At 46.1% G+C, this 26,111-nt stretch overlaps 1 protein-coding gene across 3 annotated transcripts; it reads right to left on the bottom strand.

The window, feature by feature from the left end:
* Positions 1–103: 103 nt before the first annotated feature.
* CCNK (cyclin K) lies at positions 104–25,826 on the bottom strand. 3 transcript variants are annotated; one of them, XM_025444198.3, is made up of 11 exons: positions 25,690–25,826; positions 16,241–16,489; positions 15,677–15,758; positions 14,185–14,316; positions 10,303–10,408; positions 9,759–9,816; positions 8,442–8,611; positions 7,857–8,128; positions 7,173–7,206; positions 4,163–4,234; positions 104–1,451 (listed from the first exon to the last, which is right to left on the bottom strand). In XM_025444198.3, the coding sequence occupies exons 2-11, from the start codon at positions 16,435–16,437 to the stop codon at positions 826–828; spliced, it is 1,749 nt and encodes a 582-aa protein (XP_025299983.1). In that variant the 5' UTR covers positions 16,438–16,489; positions 25,690–25,826; the 3' UTR covers positions 104–825. The 3 variants fall into 3 exon arrangements, with proteins under 3 accessions (XP_025299983.1, XP_035575965.1, XP_035575966.1); XM_035720072.2 differs by having other exon boundaries at positions 25,627–25,760; XM_035720073.2 differs by lacking the exons at positions 16,241–16,489; positions 25,690–25,826 and adding an exon at positions 15,212–15,485.
* Between the last annotated feature and the right edge of the window lie 285 nt (positions 25,827–26,111).

Here is a 26,111-nt window from a genome sequence, read left to right as displayed (position 1 = left end):
CCCTTGGCCCTTAGGGCCAGGGAGGAGCTGCCTCTGGACTTGACATCCTAGGGCTGCTAAAGACCCCGGGGCCCCCCCTCCTGTGCGGAAGAAACAAAAGGAGTTTCAGAACGGGTTTTATTTGGATAATTGACCGAAGGAGCTGCGTCTGTAACCAAGATGGAGTTCACAGTATGTTGTTACATTCACACTTAAAAAATATATCTCTATGTACAGGGATTTGCAAATTGATGTAAACATTCATTACTAAGTACATTTCTCCCCTTCTCTCTGGAGGAAAAAGAACACAGTCGTCCAACAAGGCAACCCCTTCAAAATAAGTTTAATACAAAGGATGTAAATATCTCTAAATCAAAAAAGTGGTTCGTCTGACCTACTGGGTGTCGGGAGAACGTCACAGAATGAAAGTGAGGACAACAGCTTGACTTCAGATGGAACTGGACTATTTGAAATGGTGTTTCCAGGAAAAATAGGCACTGATTTCTAGAAGGAAATTCACTCCTTACTGAAGCTATTTCTTGAGCCAATATGGCTGGTTAACGTCTTCACTAGTACAATAACCCAGCGCGGGGCTGTCGCCACCCGCTACCACCAAGTGCGAGGGAGGCTGGAAACCGGCACTGCCCAGGCTACACCGAAGCCGCTGGCCCCATTCTCCAGACGTGGAGGACGACCTCCCCGATTTCATCTCAGGGTCCAGTCTGTTTCTTCCCATACTGCAACTGTCTAGTATTATATAAGGTACCCTGCTGCTTACCCACTTAAACTACTCTTCAAGTTGATTAGAAAAACTTTAAAAAACCAAGGGAAAGAAAAGGCATCGCGTTATCTCATCCAGGCTGCCCGCCCCAGCCCCCCAACTGGAGGCATACCGGGTGGGGGGATGGGTGGGGGCACGGGTGGCTGTCCTCCAGGGGGGACAGCCGGAGGGGGGTAGCTGGCCGGTGGCAGGCCCAGGCCTGGAGGAGGGTGAGGGGGCACTGCGTGGGTGGGGGGCAGGCGTGGGGGTGGGGGTGGGAAGTTGGGGTTGTAGGTGGGGGGAGGAGGGGGATAGCCAGGAGTGGGGGGAGGAATGGCAGGAGGGGGGAAGGAGGCTGGTGGAGGGGGCACTGGGGGAGGGGGTGGGTTGGGGGGGTAGACGTGTGGGTGGTAGGGCAGGTGCGCTGGAGGGCCATAGGCTGGGGGCAGGGCACCATACGAGGGGCCCTCGGTCTTCATCATGGACTGCAGGCTCTGGTAGCCCTCTCCAGACATGTAGGAGCTGGTGGTAGACATCCCGGTCATGTAGCTGGAGGGCGGCGGTGGCGGCGGCCGGTGTGGCAGCGGTGGTGGCTGGTGCACAGGGGCCGGGTGGGCCGGAGGAGGAATCTGGACTTTGGGGAGGTCACTGGCATCCACGGGGCCTGGTGGCTCCGCCTCGCCTAAGGGGGCCGAGAGGGGAGGCTTCCGGTCTGTAGAGGAAAAACAAGTCACTGCCCGGCCCTGGGGTGGCTCCTGGGGCTGCCTGTGTGGGGACACATCCGCTGACTTCCTCAGGGTGGGGAGAGCCCAAGCCATGAGCTCCCACAGCAGTTCTCATGCCCCCCCCCCCCCGCCACCCCCCCGGCCCCCAGTGCAGGGCTGGTGAGGTTGCTGCTTTTCCACCAGGGCCGACTTCACAGAGGAACAGCAAGCAGCGGTCACCTTTGAGGCCAGTGCCTGATGCCATCACAGAGGTCCCCTTTCCCCCCAGCACGGCCGGGTCTCCCTCCCTCAGTCCTCACAGCACCAGCCAAGGCCGTGCCTGCAGTGCATGGAGCCCCTTCTTCCTGCCTGTCTCTAGAGACTGAGGCCAGGGTCATGTCACCTTAACTGTCTGCAGCACTGGCATCAAGCACAAAGCCTGAGAGTTGCTCAACATTTAAAAAAATAATGAACAAGTCTCTGACGTTCCTGATGTGGTCGTGAAGGAGCAATTCTGGTTTTAGTCTACTACAGACAAATGAGAGGAGACCCCCCAGCGTACTCCCAGAAAGCACCGCTGAGCCTCCGGTGCTGCCCTCCCACGGTACTTCGCAGCGCGGCCCCTGCCCGCTTTGTCCACAGCCCCACCTCACACGTTTTCATCTAAGATTCCCCCTCTGCATTCATGGTCAGACACCTGGAAAATGACACTGGGGACATCGCACCAGGGATGGCCAATCATGGAGAAAGTGCATCTTTAGGATTCCTAAGGCAGCCCAGAAGTCAAAGGCAAGTCCTAGGAGCCAAGATCTCTGGGTCACACAGAAAAGTGAGGGCCACTGAACGGGGTTTCTGGTCTCCCAGCACTTCACTCTGTTGTGCCCCCTGGAGCTCCAAGCAGCCCTGACTGTGCACACATGGACATGCAATGTGCCCAGGGTGGCGCCGTGGTGACCGCGGTCCCCTCACTGCTCCCACCAAGTGAGCAAGAGCAGAACTTCAGGCCAGCTAGGCCATCTTTCAACAAGAGCCAAGGCCCTGGGGCTCAGCCTGAACTGACCAGCACGCCCACCCAGGTCAGAAGGTCCGACCGACATGCCTACGGGGAAATCTGTTTGGGCTCCAGGGCAGGGCTGGGGGCCGATGGTGCCAGAAGCTGACTAGACAGCACAGTTTGAGCTTGAGGCCTGTGGACAAAAGTGCCAAGCACCTTGAATTCTTCCTGTGTGCCACTGCACGGCCGCCTGGGTCCACTAACACCCTTTCCCGTCTCTGAGACGTCACTTCCTGTCACCTACAACTCCGCGGTCTCTCCAGGTCACCAGGTCATGTGCTGTCCTCTAGAAGTGAACCTGGAACACGTGGTCTCTCCAGGCACCTGTGGGGCCCTCTTCATCTTCACTTTGGCACCCGCCACTGCCAGCCGCCCTCTTAACATCCCTGGTGACCTAAGTGCCTCTGCTTCCTGCGTCTCATTAGAAACTGTGCTTCTAGCTCTTCTCCAAACTGGAGACTCCTGCTGCCTCTCCAAACCTTCTTTCCATCTGTCTCCCGTCTGCCACAGGCCCCTCTGCTGGAGTGAGCTCCTGTGGCCTGGCCTCTGCTTCCACCTCTGCCTTCAGGCACCGTGGCTGCCAGACTCCAGACTCCACTCTTCCTCCGACGGCAGCCCTTCTAGCAGCCTAGCCAGCTCACCCCCTGGCACCGGTGCCTTCACCCTTCCTGCCCGCTGCCCAGGTGGGGAGCTCCCTATGTTCTGCTGGGCTCCTGACACCACACATGGGCCATGTATGCGCTGGGCTCCCCAGGACACCACACCTCTTCTCCGCACACCCTCGGGGCACAGGAGCTGGGGGATCTGTGCTTGCTTACAGGAGATGCTACATAAATCCTCAAATGATCCACTGCAGATGTCTTTTTAAGCACGCTTCATACTGGATTGGGGACTGTAGGATTTATCCCAAAGTAGAAAATGAGTCCTCTGTTTTCTCAAAGCTTATAAAATGCCATGACTGACCAGAAGCAAAAAGAAATGTAATGGGTGGTACCCTAGCCACAGGTACATGCTAGGGGCCTAAGCACGAGTTACAGAGCAGGTCAGGACGGCCCAGCAGCCCTCAGACCACACACTACTCCTGCCCACCCTAGCTTCCTGCTCCATCTTCTAGAACGCTGCCCCAGGGTGACAAGGCTATATTCCTTACGATGATTTTCCACTTTTACGTGAGGCCAAGGAAGCTTCCCAGCTCACTGTGCGCCTGTCGAGAACTTGTCACAGTTTCATTTATTTTCCACTTGACTCTGGGCAACTGCTTATTCTTCAGAACATACCCACTCTCCTGCCACTAGGAAGCAGATGTGACCGAGGCTGGGCTCTTAAGATCTACAGCAATCCTGCCAGGTCAATGTTCATAAATTGTCAGGGCTTTGTTTTACTAAAACTGATTCTATGTTTATTTATCCTGCATAGTTTGGCATTTCTGCACATGAGAGGCCATAGAATATCCAGATATACTTGGAATTTATAACATCCTCAAAATACCTGGTTTGTGAAAAACACACACAATTTTTGGAAACATCTTTGGTCATTACCTTCTTTTAAAATTTTGGCTACCGAGTCTCCCTTGTATAAACTTGTCCCCAGGCCTTCCCGAGTCTACCCTTCGAAAAAGCAGAGGGAAAAGGTGGCACTTCCACTCTGCTTTCAGTGGACACTTACCTGGAGGTGGGTGGGCCGGAGGCAATGGAGGGTGAGTGGTCTCAATTTTGGGGATTTTAGGTGGTGGTGGTTCTAAAAAGGAAAAAGGAAAAGTAGTTTTTGAAAAGCAATCATACTTCTTCATGCGAATAAACAGGTCATAGAAGAAAAAAAAGGAAAATGTATCATTCAGGAATTTCTTTGGGGAAAAAGAACTGATATGACAAGGCCTTTAGGGAACTTGAGAGAGGCCTCAGCTAAACCATTAGGAGCTAATCCTTTCATGAGACCCAAAGAGGTCTAACAAACGCCCCCCACCCCCACCCTAAATAGAACAACCTGTTGGCTTCTTAACAGCTGTTTCCGCATCTACCCGCCTTCCTTGCTGACCCTCCCAAATAAGACCTTTCACTGAAAGAAGAAAGGACCAGCAGAGTACTGTCTCCGTTACCTATCGGGTGGGGGGCGGTATTTCTACCCTGTCCACTGGACTAGAACACAGTCACAGCCACCCCAGCCGGAGGGCTCACGGGAGAAACCTCCACCTTTGAATTCCTAATTAGGCACATTTTAAGTCTGTTTTCTTCCTTACAAAAGTGCTCCCACTGGTGGCAGGAGAGACCTAGAGGCTGGGAGCTGGCATAAAAGCAAACAAGACATTAGGGGCGGAGCACACAGCCCACCCCTCGGGGTCCGGTGGCTGCAGACAACCAGCATTCCACAGGGACACCACTAAGCCAAGACGGGCTACACCAAACCGGGTCTCTTGTGTTTATGAGGGTGCAGTGTGCACACGTAACCGAAAAAGAACTCCCGTCTTTGCGCTTGCTTGTATGTTTGACCCTTTCTCCAGAAACTCACTTTATTCTGGCTTGTCCACTGCTCTGATCGGACACTACTCTAGTGTCGCTGAGCCTTTCCTGCTTTCCTCTGTCCCAAACAGGCTGAATTCAAAGTCCAGGGATATGTCTGTTTGTATCCTCTTCCTGGGGGACCAAATCCCCTCTCTCAGGTGAATGAACTGTAAATCTATGCCTCTGGCTGCTTGTGCTCTCTCTCCTGAAGCCATGGCCTCACTTTCCAGCTCCACCCTAGACCCAGCAGCTCACAGGTCGCTTTCCCCATCTCTGCTGTGACCTGCTGTCACAGTCCCTTCGCAGGCCTTCCTGCGACTCTCTCCCAAGCAGAGCTGAAGTTCTTTAGGTCAGCACTGCCCCAAAGTGAAGAACCACATGTGATTTTAAATTTTCTGGGAGTCACCTTAGAAAAAGGTGAGTTAATTTAATATTTAACCTTATATATAAAAATCTGATTTCAGGGGCGCCTTGGTGGCTTAGTCAGTTGAGCATCTGCCTTCAGCTCAGGTCATGATCTCGCGGTCCTGGGATTGAACCCTACATCGGGCTCCCTGCTCAGCAGGGATCTGCTTCTCCCTCTACCCACTCCCCTGCTCCATGCGTGCTCACATGCTCTCTCAAATAAAATCTTTAAAAAAAAGTCTGATCATTTCAATGTGTAATCAACATAAAAATTAATCAACAAGCTCTTTTACCTTTTTTCTTAGTAATACTTGGAAATCTGGTCTGTGTGCTGCACTAGCGATATGTGATGATTCTGGCTGGCGACACTTCCAGCGCTCAGAGCCCCCTATAGCTAGTGGCATGTAGCACACCACCTGGTCAAGGCCCTATGGCAGGCTGTGTTCTGTGCCCTCTGTGGGCCATAAGCCACCACTCTGACTGCCCTTATCATGTCTCACCCAGATGCCTGCGAGCTCCTCCTCATTCCCAACTATCTGTACCTATTATTGCCACCATGAACCTTCTTCTAAAAGGAACTCAGACTTGGCCATTCTCCTGCTCCAACGTCTTCAGTGCTCCCACTGCCTACGAAAAATCCACATTCCTCCACGTGGACTCCATGTGGCTCCAGTCACTCTCTGTCCATTAGAGGTCCTCCCTTTACCTCTTCACATTCTAGAAAGATCTCCTCTCCATATGTTTCCAGCTCCCTTGCCCACATGCATCCTTCTACCTAGAGGACCAACCCCTCAGCTCAGTTCCAGGTGCTCAAAGGTCAGTCCTCTAAGGTTACCACTGGCTTGTCTCTGCTTCGTATAGACGTACAGGTCTAGCACACCAGCTCAGCTCAACTGTATGTCCACATGGCAGGGAGCACAGCCCACTTCGGGGTCTCACACTTAAGTTTTTGCCCAGATGGAACAGAAAAAAAATTCACCTGTAGTGAACTCATCACTTCTCCAAAGACCCTGAGAAAAATGTAGCTTTATTATAACTTGAAGATTCACAACAATTCAATAAACCACTGAGTTCCCACCTTGGAACTAAGCAAAAGAGAAACAGAAATGAGTAAACACTGTTGTGCCTTCAAAGAGTACAGTATGTCAGGGCCCATGACACAGGGACAAATGCTTCTAAATTTCTGTTCTGTAATCTTCCAGATTTTATTCACCCTTTCCATTTGTTTCCAATATAGAAACAAATCACAACCAACTTTGGGCTCTATAAAAACCCAAAACCAAAATCCAAGCAGTATTTAAAAGAGAACTGGCCTACACAAGCAGCAGGGCTGGGACATAGGGTGGTTCTTTGGGCAAGAGCACCGCCTGTCACTGCCATCCCATCTGCCCTCCACTCTACCACTTGGTGATCAGGATGGGGACACCCAGGCCCGTTATTGTCTACTGTGGTGAGCTGAACCAAACCTCTAGGAAGGACCCCTGCTGTCGTCCTCCTCTTACGTTCCTGATCACATTTGTATATATGTTACTAAGTACATTTTTACTGCTCCTAAGCTTTTTGATAACTTTTGTCAGAATATAATCTAAAATTCAGTTAGGGGACTTTTCCTGGCAAGCAGGGTAAAGGTTTTGATGGGCTCTAAGGCTGAATCTTAAGGCCGATATAAATCTTGCAGAAACAACGTTGACTAAGAATTTAAAGTTTTGATAAACAGATACTTGAGCTAAAAAAAAAAAAACAAAAATAAAACCCTCATAACAGAAAATTACCTGCTGCTTTGTTCTCTTCTTTGGGAGAAACAACCTATAACAAAAGAAAATATACAACTGTTAACCAAGACCCCAGGGATAAGAAGAACTGATTATCTAAGAGCTATCCGCAGCAACAGAACACAGTTCCAGATGAAAATCAGTTTTGGCTCAGAGCTCCAGGGCAGACCAGGTACCTAAAAGAACACCTCTGCTTCCTGCTTCTTTCCCTTTCCCAGGTGAGATGGCACCACCAAGGATTTTCAACAGAGACACTAAGTCTCAAGCCCTTTAACACGCTGGCCTAAATCCAATGAACAGTTTGCTGACATGTGTTTCTCTCCCCCCCCCACCATGGTTTCCTCTACTGGCTGGGGTGCTGCTGTGGGGAGAAGTATTCACAAAAACCCGGTGTCACTCAGAGCACCAAACATGAAAAAGCCAGAGACCGGAGATACTGAGCCCAGCACCCTGCTGGTCGGGGCAGCAGGGACAATGGAGCCCTCCTAGCTCCTAGGGGCTCCCCTCCTCTGACCAAAGTAGTTCTCAAGCTCCCCATGGACATGTAGCTAGATGGTGAGGCTGGGGACCCCCAGCTCAGGGTCCTTCACCAGCCCTCAGAAGAGGGACCGTGCTCTGGTGTGGTGTTGCTTCTGGCCCCCACCCAGAGTGCTGGCGGCTTCTAGGGCTGCCTGGCCCACTCACCACGGCTCGCTTCGCTGGGCGGGGAGGACTGGGCTGCGGGGACGGCTTCTTGGGCTGTGGGGCCTGCTGCGGTGGGGGCTGTGGGGCGGGTGGCTGCGAGTCCTTCTGCGGTGGCTGGGGCGGGTCGGAGCCTTGAGCTGGCTGAGGCGGTGGCACTTGTGGCACTTGCGGTGTAGACTGGAGAGGTGGGGGCTGCTGCAGCTGGTGGGGTGTGTGATGAGGCATCTGTTGTTTTCCTTGTGAGTAAAGATCCAGGATTTGGTGGCAGATGTCTGAATGATGGGCAACAATTACATTTGTCACAAACTGGTAAAGTAAATGTGCTTAGGAAAAAAAAAAGCCTATTTCCTAACTTTAGGCTACAATTCCCCTACAGGGACGGGTAAGTGGGGATCACATCTGCAAATCCCCCAAACTATTGCGCACAGTGTGGACAGAGTGGATGTTATGAGAGAACTGAATTAAAGGTGCTTCTGAAGAATGACTTACATTTACTTACATGGAGACATCTATTCTCGGGACTTGAGGCTAACAGGGAAGAGTCCCCTAAACACAGAATACCAGGAAAGCCCAGCATGTCAGTACCTTCCAGAACATCCACAGGGACGTCCTGCACAAACTGCTCCCACCATCTCCTATACATGGGTTTGGAGGTCCATTCTTGTATTTCAAATTTGCATAAACGTCCTGCGAGATACATCACGGCCACTGCTATGATCTCTGGCTCCCACTGTAGTGACAAGGTCGTGCAGAGACTAGTTCAACAAGAAAAAGGGGTGACGTGACTTGGAGAAACAGCCATGTTACCCAATGCATAGAGATGAGATGCCACATCTAGATGTTGGCTTGCTTATTCCTCCTTGAATGACCAAAGAATTAGAAATAAAAGCAGCAAGTTTTAAGTCTCCTAAAGGTACCAAAACAAATAACTTTAGCCATAGTTACTAACTTGTTCCTTCAAGAACCAGAATGCTGGCACATTCAAAAATTGCTATGTCATGAAACACAAATGAACATAGCTTATGTTCTTCAGAGATTGCTGAAATCCTCATCACTGAATTGTGCTTTCAAATGACAGCAGCTCCACACATAGGCCTTCCGTCCCCATAGAGCCCCTCGTTAGATCCCAGGCTCAAAGAACGGCAAAGCCCTAAAACCATTACAAGGATGTATTATTTGGGCAGAACCAAATGAGTTCTAAGTATCTTGTCAAAATTCTCTGGTTTATTGTTTTGGACTATGTTTTTTAAAACTGGTGATGACATTTTAGCTTCTTCTTCTTTTTTTTTTTTAAGATTTTATTTATTCATGAGAGAGAGAGAGAGAGAGAGAGAGAGAGAGAGAGGCAGAGGGAGAAGCAGGCCCCATGCAGGAAGCCTGATGTGGGACTCAATCCCCAGACTCCAGGATCATGCCCTGGGCCGAAGGCAGGCACTAAACTGCTGAGCCACCCAGGGATCCCTGACATTTTAGCTTCTTTTTTTTATTTTTTTGAAGATTTTATTTATTTATTCATAGAGATGCAGGGAGAGAGAGAGAGAGAGGCAGAGACACAAGCAGGCTCCATGCAGAGAGCCTGACGTGAGACCCGATCCAGGGTCTCCAGATCACGCCCTGGGCTGAAGGCAGCGCTAAACCGCTGCACCACCAGGGCTGGCCCCACATTTTAGCTTTTTTTTTTTTTTTTTTCATTTTAGCTTCTTATATCAAGACATGGCAGGGTATCCCTCTGCTGGGAAGCAGACTTCCTGGATGTTGGCCCCAGCTCTGCCATTAACTGGCTCCTCAAGCTGGGTGAGTCAGAGTCCTAGATGTGAAATAGGGAATCTAGATTGAATGACCGACCCATAGTCCCTGCCTATTTTAAAAAGTACAATCAGATCAACATTTGAACACATGTACCTGTCATTTACAAACGTCCATGCCATTTGAACCAACTTTTGAATTTTGTTTTTATCACCTAGAAACAGGAAGAAAAAGGTAATTTAGTAGTAATAGAGTGCATAAAAAGCAGCATTTCTCTAAAGTCCACTGTGTGCCCAGCACCATCCCAAAACACTGCAGTCGACTGCTGCCCGGGAACTGAGGACAGACGGGTGGGACTGAGTCCCATCTCTATTCTCTTCCCACGTGACCTGTGCTGAAGCACTGTTTATGGGAAGCCTGCTCCAAGGCGGATTTTATTAGGCTATTTAAAAAATTCTGACTCATTTTCCTGCCTCCTATCACTTGGCAAATGGATGGCAGAATGTGTCTATAGCTGACAGGAAGCAGTACTAACAGCTTCAATACTGGGCTGTCTGGGCACCCTGTGTCCCAGGCACACTCACACATCCAACTCTCCTGCTTTCCTCTTTCTAGAAGCATAATCTGAGTGCCGTCAAATCATTATAAATAAGACTTGATTTCACAATGAAGAGTTCTTTAAGTAACTTTCCCCCCTTACCTTTGAGTTGTTTTGCATATTTGAGGAGAAACTGGTATGGATGTTCCACCTGTAAATCAAACTTTATGGTCTGGAGTAGGATTCTCTCTAGAACCATCACTTCTTCCTAAAAATAAAACCACCAATGTTGGGATATGATTCCACTCACAGGTCTATAGCCACATTCAACAGTGAGCTTTCTCACTTCCTCTCTTCTAGCCTATTATGGCAACTTTTTCATTCCTTTTCTACTCTGCCCTCCCAGGCTTTCACCTTGCTCAGAGTCAAGGAGAAATTCTGAAAACTAAAAAGTGGAAGACAAAACAATCGGTTGATATTTTAAAAATATTGGAAACATTCTTAGAAATTTATTTTTAAAACTTTTTAAAGACTTTATTTTTTAAAGTCATCTCTACACCCAGTGTGGGACTCAAGTCCATGACCCTGAGATCAAGAGTTGTAAGCTTCCCTGACTGAGCTGGCCAGGTGCCCCAGAAATGTCATTACTAATAGACCTTTACTTTGTAGAGAATTTAACGTGACTGTAGTTTCTTTCCAGACCTCCATCAAAGACCACACTCCTTCAGGAATTTCCACTGAAAACTTTAAGCAAATAAGCAATGATGATGATGCAGACTCACACAAACTCTCAGTACCTGCTCGATATGTACATACGTAGCATGTGTGTTTAAATCTTTCCTCTACCTGAAATAGTCTGTTCCAACACCATTTCCAGAATACATCATCGTTTTCTTTTACTAAACCACATCCTAACCTGTCAACACACACAAAATCTTTTCTGATCACTGATCTGTCTTGTCCCAGGACTGAAGGATGTAACGTTTAGAAGGGAGCGTGCAATCATTATCTTTCTTTACTTCTGCATGTCTCCCCACTACCTAATTTTTGAGTATAATTTCCATTTTCTTGTTTTCCAGGAGACAGTTTTCCTTCAGTCTGAAGGACTTAGCTCCTTACACAGGCCACTGGTGGAGGTTGTGGGATAGCACCTGAGTGTGTGCTTGGGCTAGATCATGACCCGAGCTGAAATCAAGAGTCGGATGCCTGACTGACTAAGCCCCTGGGTGACCCTCCAATAATGAGCTTCTTGATGGCTTTGTCCTTGGACACACAATAGGTGCTGCTGGTGTAGTGAAGAGGTTGCACGTGGCCAGGGTGTTTCTTGGCATGACACTGTTCCTTCCTTTGTTGGTCATCTTGGCAGCGGGACTTGTGGGAGTCCCCCATACCTCAATGTCCTATCATTTTACTTAGTATCAGGCCAGAAGAAAAGAAAGCTGTTGACATTCTGGTTGGGAACTTCCTGTATCATAGGGCAATTCAGGGAAAACAGAGATTTTTACCTTTGAATCTTCCTCTCAAACATTTATTGGAATTTTTTCATTCCTTCAGTGGTTTTAAGTTCCTTCCCCCACCTCCCATGATCTCCAGTTTCTTACAAGGCTTAATTCCGGACATTTTATTTTACTGTTGCTATGGTAAATGGACCGCCCCCCCCCATGTCCTTCCAGGATGTCTTGAACTAGTTAACATCCATGAATGGGTACTTCAAGACTGCAGCCTCTGTGCAGCCTGACTGCACCTAGCACTTAAAGACAATGACTTGTTTACACCATGGAAGACAGGGCTGTTGGAGGCCGGAAATCCCATATCTAACAGGTGAATGAATCCATTAACTAAAGAAAGAGAAGACATGCTGGGAACATGCTTCACGCTGAGGTCTGGCCTCACTTTGCAGAACACGAATCGTTCTCTCATGATGAGTGATTCCAACCAGCATGGCAGGACTAAGATCCTTCTACCCTAGCGCTGCCAGCACTCTCTCAGGAAAGCTTTCCATGATCTCAGAAAGTTCCCCATGATATAAAAAACCTGCTAACACTGGCATGTTTTTGTCTGGTTTTGGCACTTCCTGTTTCCCAGGAGTTTCACCATGACTTTTTTTTTTTTTTTTTTTTTTTTTTTTTTTTTTTTTCACCATGACTTTTCAATGTAGGAACAGTCTTCCAACCAAGTGCACCTACAGGTTTTGAGGCTGTGGCCCGTATAGTATTACAGGATAGCTCAAGGCCCAGCCTCCCTTTGTATTTCAAATATTCAAGTAATGGGGTAATTATAGGTCTGTGTGCAAGCATCATTCCTCAGGGAACCTTCCCTCAGCCCCACAACTCTTGTCTGGGGGACCTGTCCAGGTGCCCAGGCTGAATGCCCTCACTGCACCTTTAAATAATCTTTTTATAGCATTCATCACAGCTCATAATCAGATAGTTATAGGATTATTTGATTAAAATCTATCCCAACTCCACTATAAAATCCATGAGAATGGCAAAGGCCATGACTGTCCTGCCACCTGTTTTAGGTCTAGAGTCTCACATAGTGGTGGCTAGAGTATCTGTTGAACATACGAGTAATTAATGTAATGGGGCGGGGGGGTGGGGGGAGGCACACACAGTTAAAGCAAAGCTCATAAAGGCAAAAAAGTCCCACATGATTCATAATCTTTTTCCTAATTGCTTACAATGCCTCCCACAAATAACTGCCCTGCTCGCTGTCCTCTCTGGCAAGGGAAATGTCTTCCACAGTGACTTCACTGTGCTTTCCTTTGGCCCCTGTACTCCAGATTATTTCTAGGAAGACGCACATGATAGAAAGGAGGGGCAGGCTGGACCCTGTAGTAAAAGTCTGAATAGTATGCTCATTCCCCCCTTCCTATCATCTGGGGGCACTGGAGCTGCAGAACCTGTACCTCACTGTGCCCGACTGGGTCTCAGTTTCCTGATCTGAAGGTATAGTGGGTAAAGGTGTAAAGGTAAAAGGGGACTTCTCCAAAGGCACTCTAGGATAACACACACCCAAAGGCACTCTAGGATAACACACACCAGTGCAGTGCCACATGCCCATAACACATTCCTACAACTGTCTCCTACTATGTAAAAATCAGACACCCACAGGTATTCTATTAAATTGCATTCTGATCACCGTTAGCATGAATTCCTAATTGACTCACATTTTTAGAAACAGGTGAACGGATTTATAAATCAGTTTAAGAAACAGAGTTACCCATGTTGACAATACTTGTAAAGTTAGTATTCATTGTAAATACAACATATACAAAAGCATTCTGGGCCTCTGTTACCTCCTTGAAGCATGAAGGAGAACGAACATGTTTTATTTACACACATAAACACTGCTTGGCAGACACAGGTGTCTACTGTGGCGGGCAGTAGCAGCGAGGGAGGAAAAGCAAGACTGTGGACAGTGCCGAACTCCCCTGCCCTCATTAGTTCTTCTCTACCTGTGCTTTTGAGTTTGTCATTCATTCAAGTAGCTGTTGAGTGCCTACTCCGCTCAGCCTCTGTACAAGGTGCCAGGGAAAAACAGACATGGTCTCTGCTCTCACAGATCTTGTAGTTGAGAAGACCAGAACTCTTTGTGTGATGATCTGATTAAAATCTATCTCACCACCAGCTGTGATCAATGTTGTGAAGCATGCAGGTGCCACAAGGATTACAATGGGGGTGGAACTTGACCCTGACAAGAGTCAGGGGTGGAGGAAAGCTGCCAGAAGCTGGCTGGACCCGTGGCCCTGCCATCTCCGCTGAACTGCTTCTCAGTCTAGGAGTGCTAATGGTGAGGAGAGGATTTCTGCTCATAAACACTGTGCTAGGGCCCCTGAAAGTACTCAAAATGAGGGAGTGATATGCATTAGCAAGTGTATGCCACGTTACCTTCCTTCCTCTGACAGAAGCAAGTACAAGTACCTTCTGCACAGGACCTTCTTAGGGCTCAGGGGACTGGCAGACACGGAGGCCACACAAGGAGCTTTAACACCATGCTACCACGAGGAATCAAGATTTGAAGGCAGGAAGTTAAGATTCTTACCTTTGGATCATCTCCAAACTGGCCAAATTGTACATCATTTAATAAACTACGAGCTGTTTTGATGATATCTTTACATTTTTTTGGCGTTTCTTCTACTTTCCCAGCCAGAAAGAGACAACAAGCTCCCGTCACCTAAAAGGGAGACAAAATTTCTTGAGATACTGTTAACAAAACTCATGGAGAAACAGAAGCAAGGATTTTGGGTCTTCCCAATTTGGCTTCATAAATTATTTAAAATTTAATTTTCTAAAGAAAATGTCATGTGAAAAAAGTAGATGCCAGAAAGGAAAAGAATCATAGGAACACATTTTCTTTTTACATTGCAAACTTAATAATGGCTCCTTGAACAGTGAGCTTTGCTGCAGAAAAAGAGCACAATTAGGTGCCCGTCCTGTAGACTCCATCTCCTACACCTTCTCCCCCTGGTGCAGCTGTCTGGACCCACATGCAGTGCCTATATCACTGGCCTTCTCACTGCTTGGCCTCTGCCCGCCTCCCTGGCACAGCCCTCTCTCCATGGGACCCCAAGGGCAGTAGGCATCAGACAGGGCACCAAGCTGATTCTGCCACGGGCTTCTTCCTCTAGAACTTCACAAATCAGTATGTAAGACATGTGTACAACACTAAGTAAATCTTAAACAAGAGGAAGGATCCCCAACAGGTGAATTTCCTAGTAAGTCTCCTGTCATCCTCCTTATGAAACCCTTGGACAACTTCACAATCTACCTACTAACGTCAGATTTCCCTGATCCAGCATTCAAGGCTCACCATGGGCCCATCCAGCTTACTTTTCCACCATTCCTGCCACATGGACTCCCTGGTTGGGCTGACTCTGAATAGTGCGCTTCCATGTGTCTCTGCTCACACCAGCTTCTGTCGGACTAACTGCTCTGCCTCATTGCAGCATGTCTAAGCCCTGCTTGCAGCCAAGGCTTAGCTGCCTGCTGGCAACTCCTCGGGGCATTTTCCCTGATCCCTTTAGGAGGTATTACTCTACCCTCTGAATGCTCCAGCCTTCTTTCCTTACCTCTCTTACGGCTTCACTGACCATGTGCTCTGTACGTGTCATCCCCTCTATCCTGGCTACTCAAGGCACGTTCCCTGTCTGACTCTCCCAAAGAGTGTAAGACATACAGCATGTTTAAGGAGTAACTGAAGAATAAGTAATTTGGCATAAAGAACTTCTCTTCCATTTTGGTTGGCCTTTTTTTGGGTCTCAATTACAAGCCCAAATTTATCATGTGAAAGGTAAGGAAGTAAATTCCACACAGTGCAATATGATTATGATCATCCACAGTGGCCTAAATAAAAAAAGACTTGAATATAGTTAATTGGAAAAAACAAAAATTCAAACTTGACTGCTTATAGATAGCCATGTATTATTATAAATATACTTTCTGGAAAACAGAATAAAGAGAGACTATAATCAGTCCACTAAACTGTGAAAACAACAACATGTGATAGAGAATTAGAACAAAATTCAAATACTTACATATCTTGGGAATTGCTTGAAGGAATGAAACATGTAGAAGCGATGAAAATAAATTATTCCAGTTGCTAGGGTATCATAGTGTCTGTTGTTCTGGTTAAGGACTTTACTGAGAATTGTTACAGGTTATGCCATTAGTTAAATGAGGAAAAATAAAGACAAACAATAACAACAAAATCAGTGATAAACACTATCAGTAATTAAGAGGGGAGGGGATCTCAGGGTATCAGAACTCAGACCTGAGAATTAGCAAATTGAAGTTTACACTTGTAACAAGGCAGGGCTCTACCACTCTTTAGACACACTTCAACTATGATCACCAAACACTTGTTTTCCTCCTGATGGTCACTCACTCAACGGCTAACTCTACACATTTAAATGAAAACAGAAACAAACAGAAAACCTCTGAAGAGCCAAACAAATAAACAACATTTAAATAAAAATATTTAAGAGCCGTTTCAGTACAGAGATAGTACTATATATTTTGTCTACAGTATCTGATTTAATTCTTGGTGCTGGTGGTGGTGGGGGTCCTATTTATAACGATTCCAAGGGGATTCAGGATACAATCCCAAACGTGTGCCCACATCAAAGATGAACCGAGCCCCCTCTCGGCGATACCGGGCCTCAGTGGCTGGATCGAGTCCCTCCAGCTGTGAGGGTGTATGAGCCAAGTCTTTCTTATCCCAGTACCAACATGGTTTTGTGTGGTCCAGGTTTGCTGAGGTTACTGAAGGGCTTGAATTTTCTTTATTCTCCTTCATTTATTGAAGTAGACTTGTTCTTTCCAAAAGATTTTCTGAAAATGTTAGAATCCTAAGAGAGAGAAGCAGCAGCAAAGTTGGAAAGGGATGTTCTGTATTAAACAATCTCGATCATTATAAACAGTCTACAGTCACAGATTACACTTGATTTCGGATCAAAATTTCCCTGAGAGGCAACACTACTGATTGATACTAGCCTAGGTTCACCTCCAAAGCCAATTCAACACTTAAGTGACTGAGACGATAATCTCAAATTTCATGGTAGCTTAAAAGGAAGAGGATTTCCGTCTCCCATTCCTTTCTGCCTTTCTTCAGTAGAGCTAATCCCTTGCATTGGTCTACATCCCAATCTTCAGTAAAACCCAGGCCTGTCCTAACCCCTTGCAAAGACTTATGCTCCAAAATTATCCATCTTTTCCATTCAGCACTCAATCAAAATTTCATTTTGGTTTACTTCATTTCACTCAGAGAAGCCACCAGATCGGATGAATTCCCACCTGCATGAGAGTCATTGAACTGAGTAGTATAAATCTGGTATGCATGCTGTGATTCTGAGGGAAAGAATGGAGGGAGGTGGTCCACAAGAGAAGAAGGGAGCTCCTTTAACATGTTCTAGTTTTTCTCATCCTCTTCTTTTTTTCTTTCAGAATAAAGAGATTTTCTAAAGCATCATGTTGGGGTGCCTGGGTGGCTTAGTCAGTTAAGTGTCTGGCTTTTGATTTCATCTCAAGTTGTGATCTCAGGGTTGTGAAATCCAGCCCCGTGAGGGGCTCCACACTCAACAGGGAGTCACCTTGAAATTCTTTCCCTCTGCCCCTCACTCCGCTTGCATACTCCCACACATGCGGGCAAGCATGCGCTCCACTTTCTCTCAAATGGATCTTTTTAAAAAAATGTAAGTGATGTTGAGAAAATTAAATAAAAAACAAGGACTCTCATCTAGAGGCCACTGGAATATATACTGTAAACTTGATTAGGGAACAGCAATTTTCAAATCGTTCAGCAAAAGGATTTTAAAGAGGCAGCCAGAACCAGGCTGGTCTGGTTGCAAGAAAATAGCAGTTCTCTAACTAAATCCTAGGCCAGAGGCTCAGTTAATCTGGGAGCCTAACCTGTTCTTTGTGCCACTTCGTTTCTGGTGGGAAAGGTGATGTGGCAAGGCTGAGTGCATCCCTCTTCCTCCTTGCTCCTAGGAGCCCTAAAAATCTGATCTTTCCTCCAAAAGGAAGAAACTAGGTACTAGGAGAAAAGCAATCTTCTTCCAACTAATTTGTACTTGTGTGTATGACGGAACTGGGCAATGACTGGGGGTTGGGCAGGGTAGTTACCTAAAGCCTAGGTAAACATGGGAAGCGAGCAATCAGGTGCTCAGTAAAATACGAAGAGTTCATAGTCAGATGTCATACTGAGACACATTTCTCAACTCTCAGTTGGCAGAAAATCTAAAAGCGTGACTATACGCTCTGTTGGCAAGGCCAGTGAGAAGCAGGCGATCTCATATAGTGCTGGTGGGAATACAACTCTCAGAGGGGAATTTGGCAATATTCAACAAAATTACATATGCATTTGCTCTTTTACTTAGTAATCCCACTTCGAAGAATCCACTCTGAAAATACCATTACAAGTATGAAACAATGCATGCACAGGATTATTCATGAAAACGTCATTTATAATAGCAAAAACTGTAAACAACTCAAACATCCCTCAATAGGGCACTGGTTGAATAAAATACAGTTAACGTTAACAGTAATGGTGTACCATGCAGGTATAAAACAAACCTGAAAAAGACCTTTAAGTACCAGTAAGGAGACGTTTCTGGGATCACCTAGATGCAGGCTACTGCACACAGTAAACAAAGTGTCCTGATAGGGAACACAGAACAGAATGGAAACGACAGGGATGGGAACAGTACTTCTCTGGGTATACCTTTTTACTCAGCTTTGCCTTTTTAAGAAACTTTTATTTGAAAATAATTGTAGGTTTACAGGAGAGTTGTAAAGACAAGAGATAATTCTTGTATACACTTCACTCTGCTTCTTCCAACGTTAACATCTCACACAGCCATGGTACATTTACTAAAACTAAGACATTAATTTTGGTACATTATCAACTACAGCCTTGAAAACTCAAATTTTGAGTTTTCCCAAAAATCCCTTTTCTGTTCCGGGATCTAATCCAGGATGCCACACTGCACTTAGGAGCCATATTTCCTGACTATCTTCTAGTAACAGTTTCTCAGTCTTTCCTGGTTTTTCATGAGCTCGCCAGTCTTGAAGAGTAGTAGGCAGACTGAAATGTCTGGTTTAGGTGTGTCTGATGTTTTCCCAAGAACAGACTGGAGTTCTGGGGAAGACTGCCATGAGCTGAAGCGTCCTTCACCTCATCTCACCTCAGATATCAGAACAACTTCCTGATGCTGCTGCTGCTATGAACCACGAGCACTGGGTAAAGACGGGATCGTACCCAGCTTCTCACTGAAGTCATTATTTTTTCCTTGCCATTTTCTATTCCTTACAAATGAATCACAAGGTCTAGCCCACTCTCGAGGGCAGGGAATTAGGCAACATCTTCCAAGGCTACATCTCCTGGAATAAGTATCAAAGAATGTGGGGACGTAGGTTTATAATCACCATAGTGATTAGTAAGCATTTTGGAGAAAATATTTTGCAATGCAAAATACTAAGCAAATTACCTGTTTTTCTCCTTAAAATCTCACCCATTAATTTTAGCATTCATTGGAGGATCTTGCCTGCAAGAACAATTACTGTGGTGTTCTGATCGTGATTTTCTATTTCCTTCCTTCTTTCAACATTATTTGGATTTCTTTTATAAGAAAAGACCTGTTCCTTCTCCCTCATTTATTTGAGTATAGACTCAATATTTGTTTTATTCTTGGAGTTTTAATAAAATATTATCATTATTTATTTTGTTGCCCAAACTATTCCAGCTATAGCCAACTAGAAGCAGCTCTTTCAAGGTTGGTTCGGGAGTTCTTCTGTTACTTTGACTTTCAAATCATGTAAATATTTAACACACTCATGAACTAAAAAAAAGCAAATCCTCAAACTCAAAATAAACCCAGTGTATAGCAAACAGGAAACATAACTACACAGAAAACTATTATATGTAATTCCCGATCTTATTCCATCCTGAGATATATTCTAAGGACTAAAGAATTGCAAAGGTATCTTAAACTTCTCCAGTATTGCTTTTTTGTACTGGTGTTAATGTTGTTAACTGTAAAACCATTTGTGTGCATGTGTGTATTGCAGGACAAAGCAAAGATATATAAATGTTAACGTTAGGAATCAAATTTTCATTTCAAAGGAAACATATACGCACAAGATCAAAGGTTAAGGAAAACCTATGTTACATTTTAATTGAAAATATCAAAATAAATCATGGTTAAAATATATATATATACATATTTATCCTAGCACTGTCCACTGCAAGTGTCTAGAAGCAATGACACTCCCATAATCAGGAACAAATCAGAGCCCACATCTTAGCCTCTAAAGGGACCCAGGTCTGGGATGCCTGGTTGGCTCAGTGGTTGAGCATCTGCCTTTGGTTCAGGGCGTGATTCCAGGGACTTAATTTTCTTAGAATAACAACATTGTGATTATATATGAAAACAACTATTCTCAGGCTTCAGTATTTAGTTAGGGGTAAAGTATCATGATGTCTGTAACTTACTATCAAATGGTTCCGCTAAAACACAGGCTCACACAGTAAAGGTGGTAAAATGTTAACATGTGCACTGTCCAGGCCACAGGTAAACTAGCAGTCTGTGTACTCTTATTTCACTTCATAAAAAGTGGGAGAGACTTAGATAAGACTGCTTATCAGACCAGGTCCTCCTTACCCCCTCGGGATTAGAATCTCTCAGCAGCCAAGGAATGCTTGCTTCATGAGTGTGTTAATGATTTTTATGAACTCAAACAATGTGTAATTGCATTACAGCATACAAAAAGAAAATTTCAAGTGTATGGCTAATTTTACAAAGTGAACACTTGTGTCACACCATCCCTCTGAGAAGCAGAATATTATCAACATCCTGAAGGTTTTCCTCACTCCTCTTCTAATCACAATACCCCCAAAGATGACCACTACCTCGACTTCTACTCCTAGCAACTAGTTCGCAGGTTTATGAAGGACTGTGGAATGTATGTCACCCTGTTACAACTGCTTTCTTTTCCTCAACGTTATGTTTGTGGGGTTTATCCTTGTTGTTGCATAAAGCACTATTAATTCATTCACTCTGGTTTTCAACCAGGGGCAAATCTTTCCCCCATGGGCATTTGTCAACATCTGGAGACAGTTTTGGTTGTTAAACTGCCTTCCTGGAAGATGCCAGGAATGTTGCTGCACATTCTAAAAGGCACAGAACAACGTTCCACAGGAAATTAACTGGTCCAAAACATCAACAGTGTTGAAGTTGAGAAACTCTGTTGTACATATTCTATTCTATGAATAAAACGCAATTTACATATCCAATCTACTGTGAATGGACATTTGAGATATTTCTGGTTTTTCAATATTAATAATAGTAACCAACACTCAGGTACATTCTTGTGGAGCAGAAAGCAACCTGCTAATTGGCTGAGGGAATCAGTATCTCAAAATATCTGTACTTTATTCAAGGGATACTAGTTGGGAGTATACACTTTAAGATACACTAGCCCAACAGTTCTGCATGTAGTTATTCATTCAAATATTTAGAGTATTTACTAATGAGGCAGGCCTCAATGACATGGCAGGAAAAGAGACACAGGGTCTGTACCTACTAGAAGCCTGTGTTCTAGTGGTAGAGACAAAGAGAAACAAATGTTACTACTTGTCATGGGGTGGGGAGTGCCTTGAAAAATAATAAGGCATGGTAAGGGGAGAGAGGGATGAGGTAGGGGCTGTCTGGAGATTTGCAGGAGGAAGACCTGTTAGGAGACTATAGAAGGTGCTCAAGTAATACCTAATGAGGGCTTGTCCCCACAAGATGGAATTGAGTAAAGAAGAGGCATCACAACTGGCTGTGAGGAAAAAATGTGGCAACAGATGATTTCAAGTTTGTATGCCTGACAGTAATTTTTTAATATTAAGGTTTTTTAATATTATAATTTTTTAACATTAAAAAGAAAAATGGGACGAGAAAGAGTTAGTTCTGATGGGCGGACCTGGGGCAGGAAGAAAAATTTTGGTTCCAAAAATACTACATTTGAAGAATCTGTAAGACAATTGTGTGGAAATACCCCATCAGACAGATAAACAGGACTGCTGAACTCTGGAAGGGACACATCTATTTGGGATTCATCTACACTGAATTGACAACTAAAATCATGGTGACGGGTCGAGGGCTGGAGAGTGAAAAAAGATAGGGTCTGGGGACAGAACTTAAAAAAGCAGAAGAAATCACCAAAGGAAAGAAAGGGAAAGAATGGTGAAAGAGGTGGGAAATTTGCAAGTTTAACTGCAAGACAAATCAAGGGATACTGGCTGTAAGCCAGATGTGGTAGTCGACAGTGACAGATGCTAAAGAAACATCAAAAAGCCAAGAATTAAGGAAAGGTGACTTTGGTGACTATTTCTTTCAGACAGTGAAAGTCCACTGTAGTAATGGCTGCACAACTGTGTACTAAAGACGACTGCTTGCATACTATTTCAAATGGGTGATTTGTATGGTATGAGAACCATTGCAACAGAGCAGACTCATACACATGTGCAAACAGCAGAATCTTTGCAAAAGTAGAGTGGGGCAGAAGGAAGACTACAAGGGCCAAGGAATGAATAGGTTATGAAACAGGTTACTCTCATTTATAGCACAAAGGAGAAGGAAGGATGTCTGAAAGCAAGAAGGGAAGGAGCCACCAGAGGCTGAATAAGCTACCAGAGGTTCACTGGCCAAGGGATCATAAAAAGCAAAGTTGAAGGGAAAATAAATGTACACAAATAGAATAAAAACAGTCCTCTGAATCATTCATCCCCCTGGAACAGTTCCTATCTCAGTTCTATAGACCTGTTCCCTATTTACTCTATTTTTTCACAAGACCCTGAAGTTATAGGTTTTTTCATTAGCAGCTCATGATTACTATGAGAGAGAGAGGTTTATGAGCTCCACAAAGTAAAAATCTCTCAATAAACAAGCAGCCTGTCAAAGCATTTTAGCAACACCTTTCAGGAATGTGCTTTGGCTATATAATTTTACATGATGAAAGAATAAATGCATTTTCACATTTAGAATTATGGACACTTATGAGTTGGAAAGAACAGTAAAGGTCACTACTCAATTTTCTCACCAAATACGGAAATTTTCTGTAAGTAACAGTAATACCTGATCACCCACTAACCGTCATTTGGACACTTTGATTAATGGGACATTAATCGTTTACCAGGCAGCCTATGGCATTGCTGGGTATGAAGAACTAGTGTTCATCTTAATTCTTTATGAGTCTCACATTGATTTTTCTACAACAACACTCTGAAGCTACCTTGCTCCCTAAGCCTTTAAAATACCTTTCTGTTATCTGATTGCCTTTCAAATATGTGAAGACAATTTTTCCATTCCTTTCTCTTCTCCAGGGCAAACAACATATCTTCTCAAGATGGTTTTTAGTGTTTCAAGATAACCCTTAAACATTAACAACCAAAATGGAAAACAGCACTTTTTATATGACCTTTGCAAATGGGTGAAGGGAGATTACTAATACTCAGCACCGAGCCCAGTGAAACGCAGCATGCCTGCAAGCTGTATTTTCTTATCCTCACAATTTATCAGGATGAAAATAGAATCAAAGAGACATGAAGCAACTTGTCTAATTCACAAAGGCCGTAAATGGCAGAGCCACAATGTTTCATTAGGCAAAGATACTGCTTTCTCTCAATCTGGGGAAGATTCTATACTTTGCTTCCACATATGGAATATTACATCCTAGAATCCTTTTTTTTTTTTTTTTTTTCAAGTCAGGTCTTTCTTATTTCAAATATGAGTAATTGAGTTTTTGTAAATTCAACCTAGCCTATGTACATCTTGTTAGTTTTGGCCTATTGCTTCAACCTTTAAGAATTCTTTACAGCTACAGGCTTTGAGTGCATTTATTAACTTGAGAAGCATGCCTCACATATCTAAAGTTGGTAATAAGAGAGTGCTAACCAGAGTAAGGGCAAGACCAGAGCCCTGTAACTCCTCTGAAGACCTCTCTTCCGGCTGATGTCAACCCATTAATCAACATTTGGGTTCAGTAATTTGAATGGATGCAAGCCCATCCAAACAGACCTTACCCAGTGTACATTTATCTCACGTCTACGAGGATACAAAGAGAGATTATATTCAGCGTCCTCGGGAAACCTGAACAGACCCATGTCTAGCAATCCCTCTTTCACCACCAAAGTATAGTAAACTTCCAAGGAAAGTAATTAGATGTGTATCACCTGGATTTTTTTGGTTAAAACTCTGCCAATTTGAGGGAATGAGTTTTCCTTTCCCAAGTATTCACAATTTTTTTTTTTTTTTTTGCTCTTCCAACAAGATTCTGAAATAGATTAACAAGCTCTAGCATCCAAGAGCCATCCATCTAACTGCTCTCTGCAAATACTGAGACATTCACCAGACTTAGTCTTCTATAATTAACTGGCTTTTTGGATTCCTCAAAACCTATGAACGACAGTTGTACAATTCTGCCGGCAAGTACTCTGATATATCATTTATCTGACCCTCAAAATATGAACTGGATTTAACCCAATTTAACATTCTTTATAGTATTCTCAATTACCTTGAACTTAATTCCTTTTGTTTGTCCTTACCTAGTTTTTAGAGAAAGCAAACAAAACTTTTTTTTTTTTTTTGCCCCTCAGTGAACTCAATGCTTTTGGACATTATTACCTCCTGAAATAAGGTAGTTCCTTTAGTAGGCCACAACTATGACCAGTTTCTTTATGACATTCAATTTCAGAAGCGGTATTTAAGTACCTCATTAGCAACTAGAACGTTTCTAGTGCCTGTCGGCGCAAACCACATTTTCAAAATGAAATAAACAAACGTAAAGTATGTTTTAAGCAAGGGTCAACAAAAAAGATGAACTGATATGCATAAATAACGCACCACACTAGGATCAAAATGAGACAGCCCCCCCCCCCCCCCTAAAATCAGACACCAGGAACCGTCACTCAAGAAAACCACAGTCCTGGACAGCTCCTACATTTATAGTGAAGACTATTTACGACTATTTACTTAACAGGCAAGCATCTTAAGGACGCTAACGATCTTAACCGAGACGTCTATCAGCACCACCCCTACTGCCGTCGTTCGGCGATCCGGGAGGCTCACTCTGCTCACGCCGCGTTCCGGGGGCCGAGGATACGCAGCTCCTCGTGGGGCCCTCCTTCTGGCACCGTCACGCACACGAACCTTTAAATGCGCGCTCACAGCTGGAAGGCGCCACGCTCGGTACCTCTGAAGAGCCATTTAGAGCGGGACGCGTAAGCGTCATCGAGCTTAACAAACACGTAAGACCCCCGACCTCAAACCCTTGCTCCTGGAAGTCGTGCCTATCCCTCCGATGATTTAGCGATTTTCGCTCGGGCTTAACGGGCAATGTAAAATCTGGGGAGCGATACCGACCATGCCAGGCGCTGGCAACAGCCTCAGAGCTTCCCAACGAGCTCTAGACTCCCGCCTCGGGCTTGCTGGAAGAAAACGACCAATTCTTTCCGGGGACGAACCGAGCGACCCGGGAGAGGGCCGGTGACCGGCCCTCGCCGCGGAAGCGCCTGCTCCCTGCTCCCAGTCCCACCCCGCTACACGGCTCCTCGCGCCCCCAAGTCGCAGGAGCCCAGGTGTGGGCTAACACCCGGAGCCCCCGGGCCTGCCCACGACAGGGGCCCGCACGCTGCGGGGCGCCCGGGCAGACGCGGGCAGACGCGGGCAGCCACGGAAGCCCCCGCCGCCGCCAGCCGCCGCCGCCCCCCGCCCCCCGCCTGCTACCGAGTCCCTCACTGCGAGGAGCGCCGCCTGTGCTCAGGGTCCGCGCCGGCCTCCCCGCCCCGCGCCGCGCCCGTGGGTCTGTCTCAGTCCCTCTCCCGGAGCCCGTCCCGCAGCTCCCCCGTCGCCCGCTAACTTCGATTTGCGCCGCGGATAGCGGGGCGAGGCGGAATCCGGCGAGAGAGACTCCGCCGAGGCGTGGACGCGGGGATCCATACCCTACTCCGACCTCCAAGGAAGCGGAGGTGAGCGGCGCCGCCCGCGGTCCGGGGCTCACTCACCCCTCGCCTCAGGTAAGCCCCCTTTAGCGACGTCCCTCCTCGCCGACCGCGGCCATCTTGGACATGGAATGTCGGGGAAGCTTCGTCATCACGCCGCGACCGGGCGCGGCCCCGCCCCGCCCCCTCCCCTCCTCCCCTCCCCTCCCCTCCCCTCCCTCCCGGCTGTTCAGCTCGGCTTCCTCCCCTTCCATTGGGCGGGAGGCCAGCGCGGCCTCGGCCCCCGCCAGCTGCGAGGCCACAATTGGCTGCGCCGCGCCCACGCCGGGCGCTGATTGGAGGACGGGCGGCTCAGGCCCCGCCCCCCGCGCCCAAGTTCCGCTAGCACGTTGGGTTGCTCCCGGATTCCCCGTCGCCCCGGGGGCGGGATGGATCCCCAGGCTGGCTCCTCCTCCGGCCGGCGCGACCGCTGCTGACCCGCGGGG

The sequence above is a fragment of the Canis lupus genome, chromosome 8, assembly GCF_003254725.2.
Source record: "Canis lupus dingo isolate Sandy chromosome 8, ASM325472v2, whole genome shotgun sequence".
NCBI classification, from domain to species: Eukaryota; Metazoa; Chordata; class Mammalia; order Carnivora; family Canidae; genus Canis; species Canis lupus.
This window is presented reverse-complemented; position numbering and strand designations above follow the sequence as displayed.

Excerpts from the sequence above, each read along its gene's own strand:
- CCNK (XM_025444198.3), bottom strand. The coding sequence starts at position 16,437 with ATGAAGGAGAATAAAGAAAATTCAAGCCCTTCAGTAACCTCAGCAAAC. Across the intron at positions 14,317-15,676 it reads TCAAGCAATTCCCAAGATAT|GTGACGGGAGCTTGTTGTCT; the intron begins GTAAGTATTTGA and ends TCTCCCTTTTAG. Across the intron at positions 8,129-8,441 it reads CCCTGTGGATGTTCTGGAAG|ACATCTGCCACCAAATCCTG; the intron begins GTACTGACATGC and ends CCCATCATTCAG.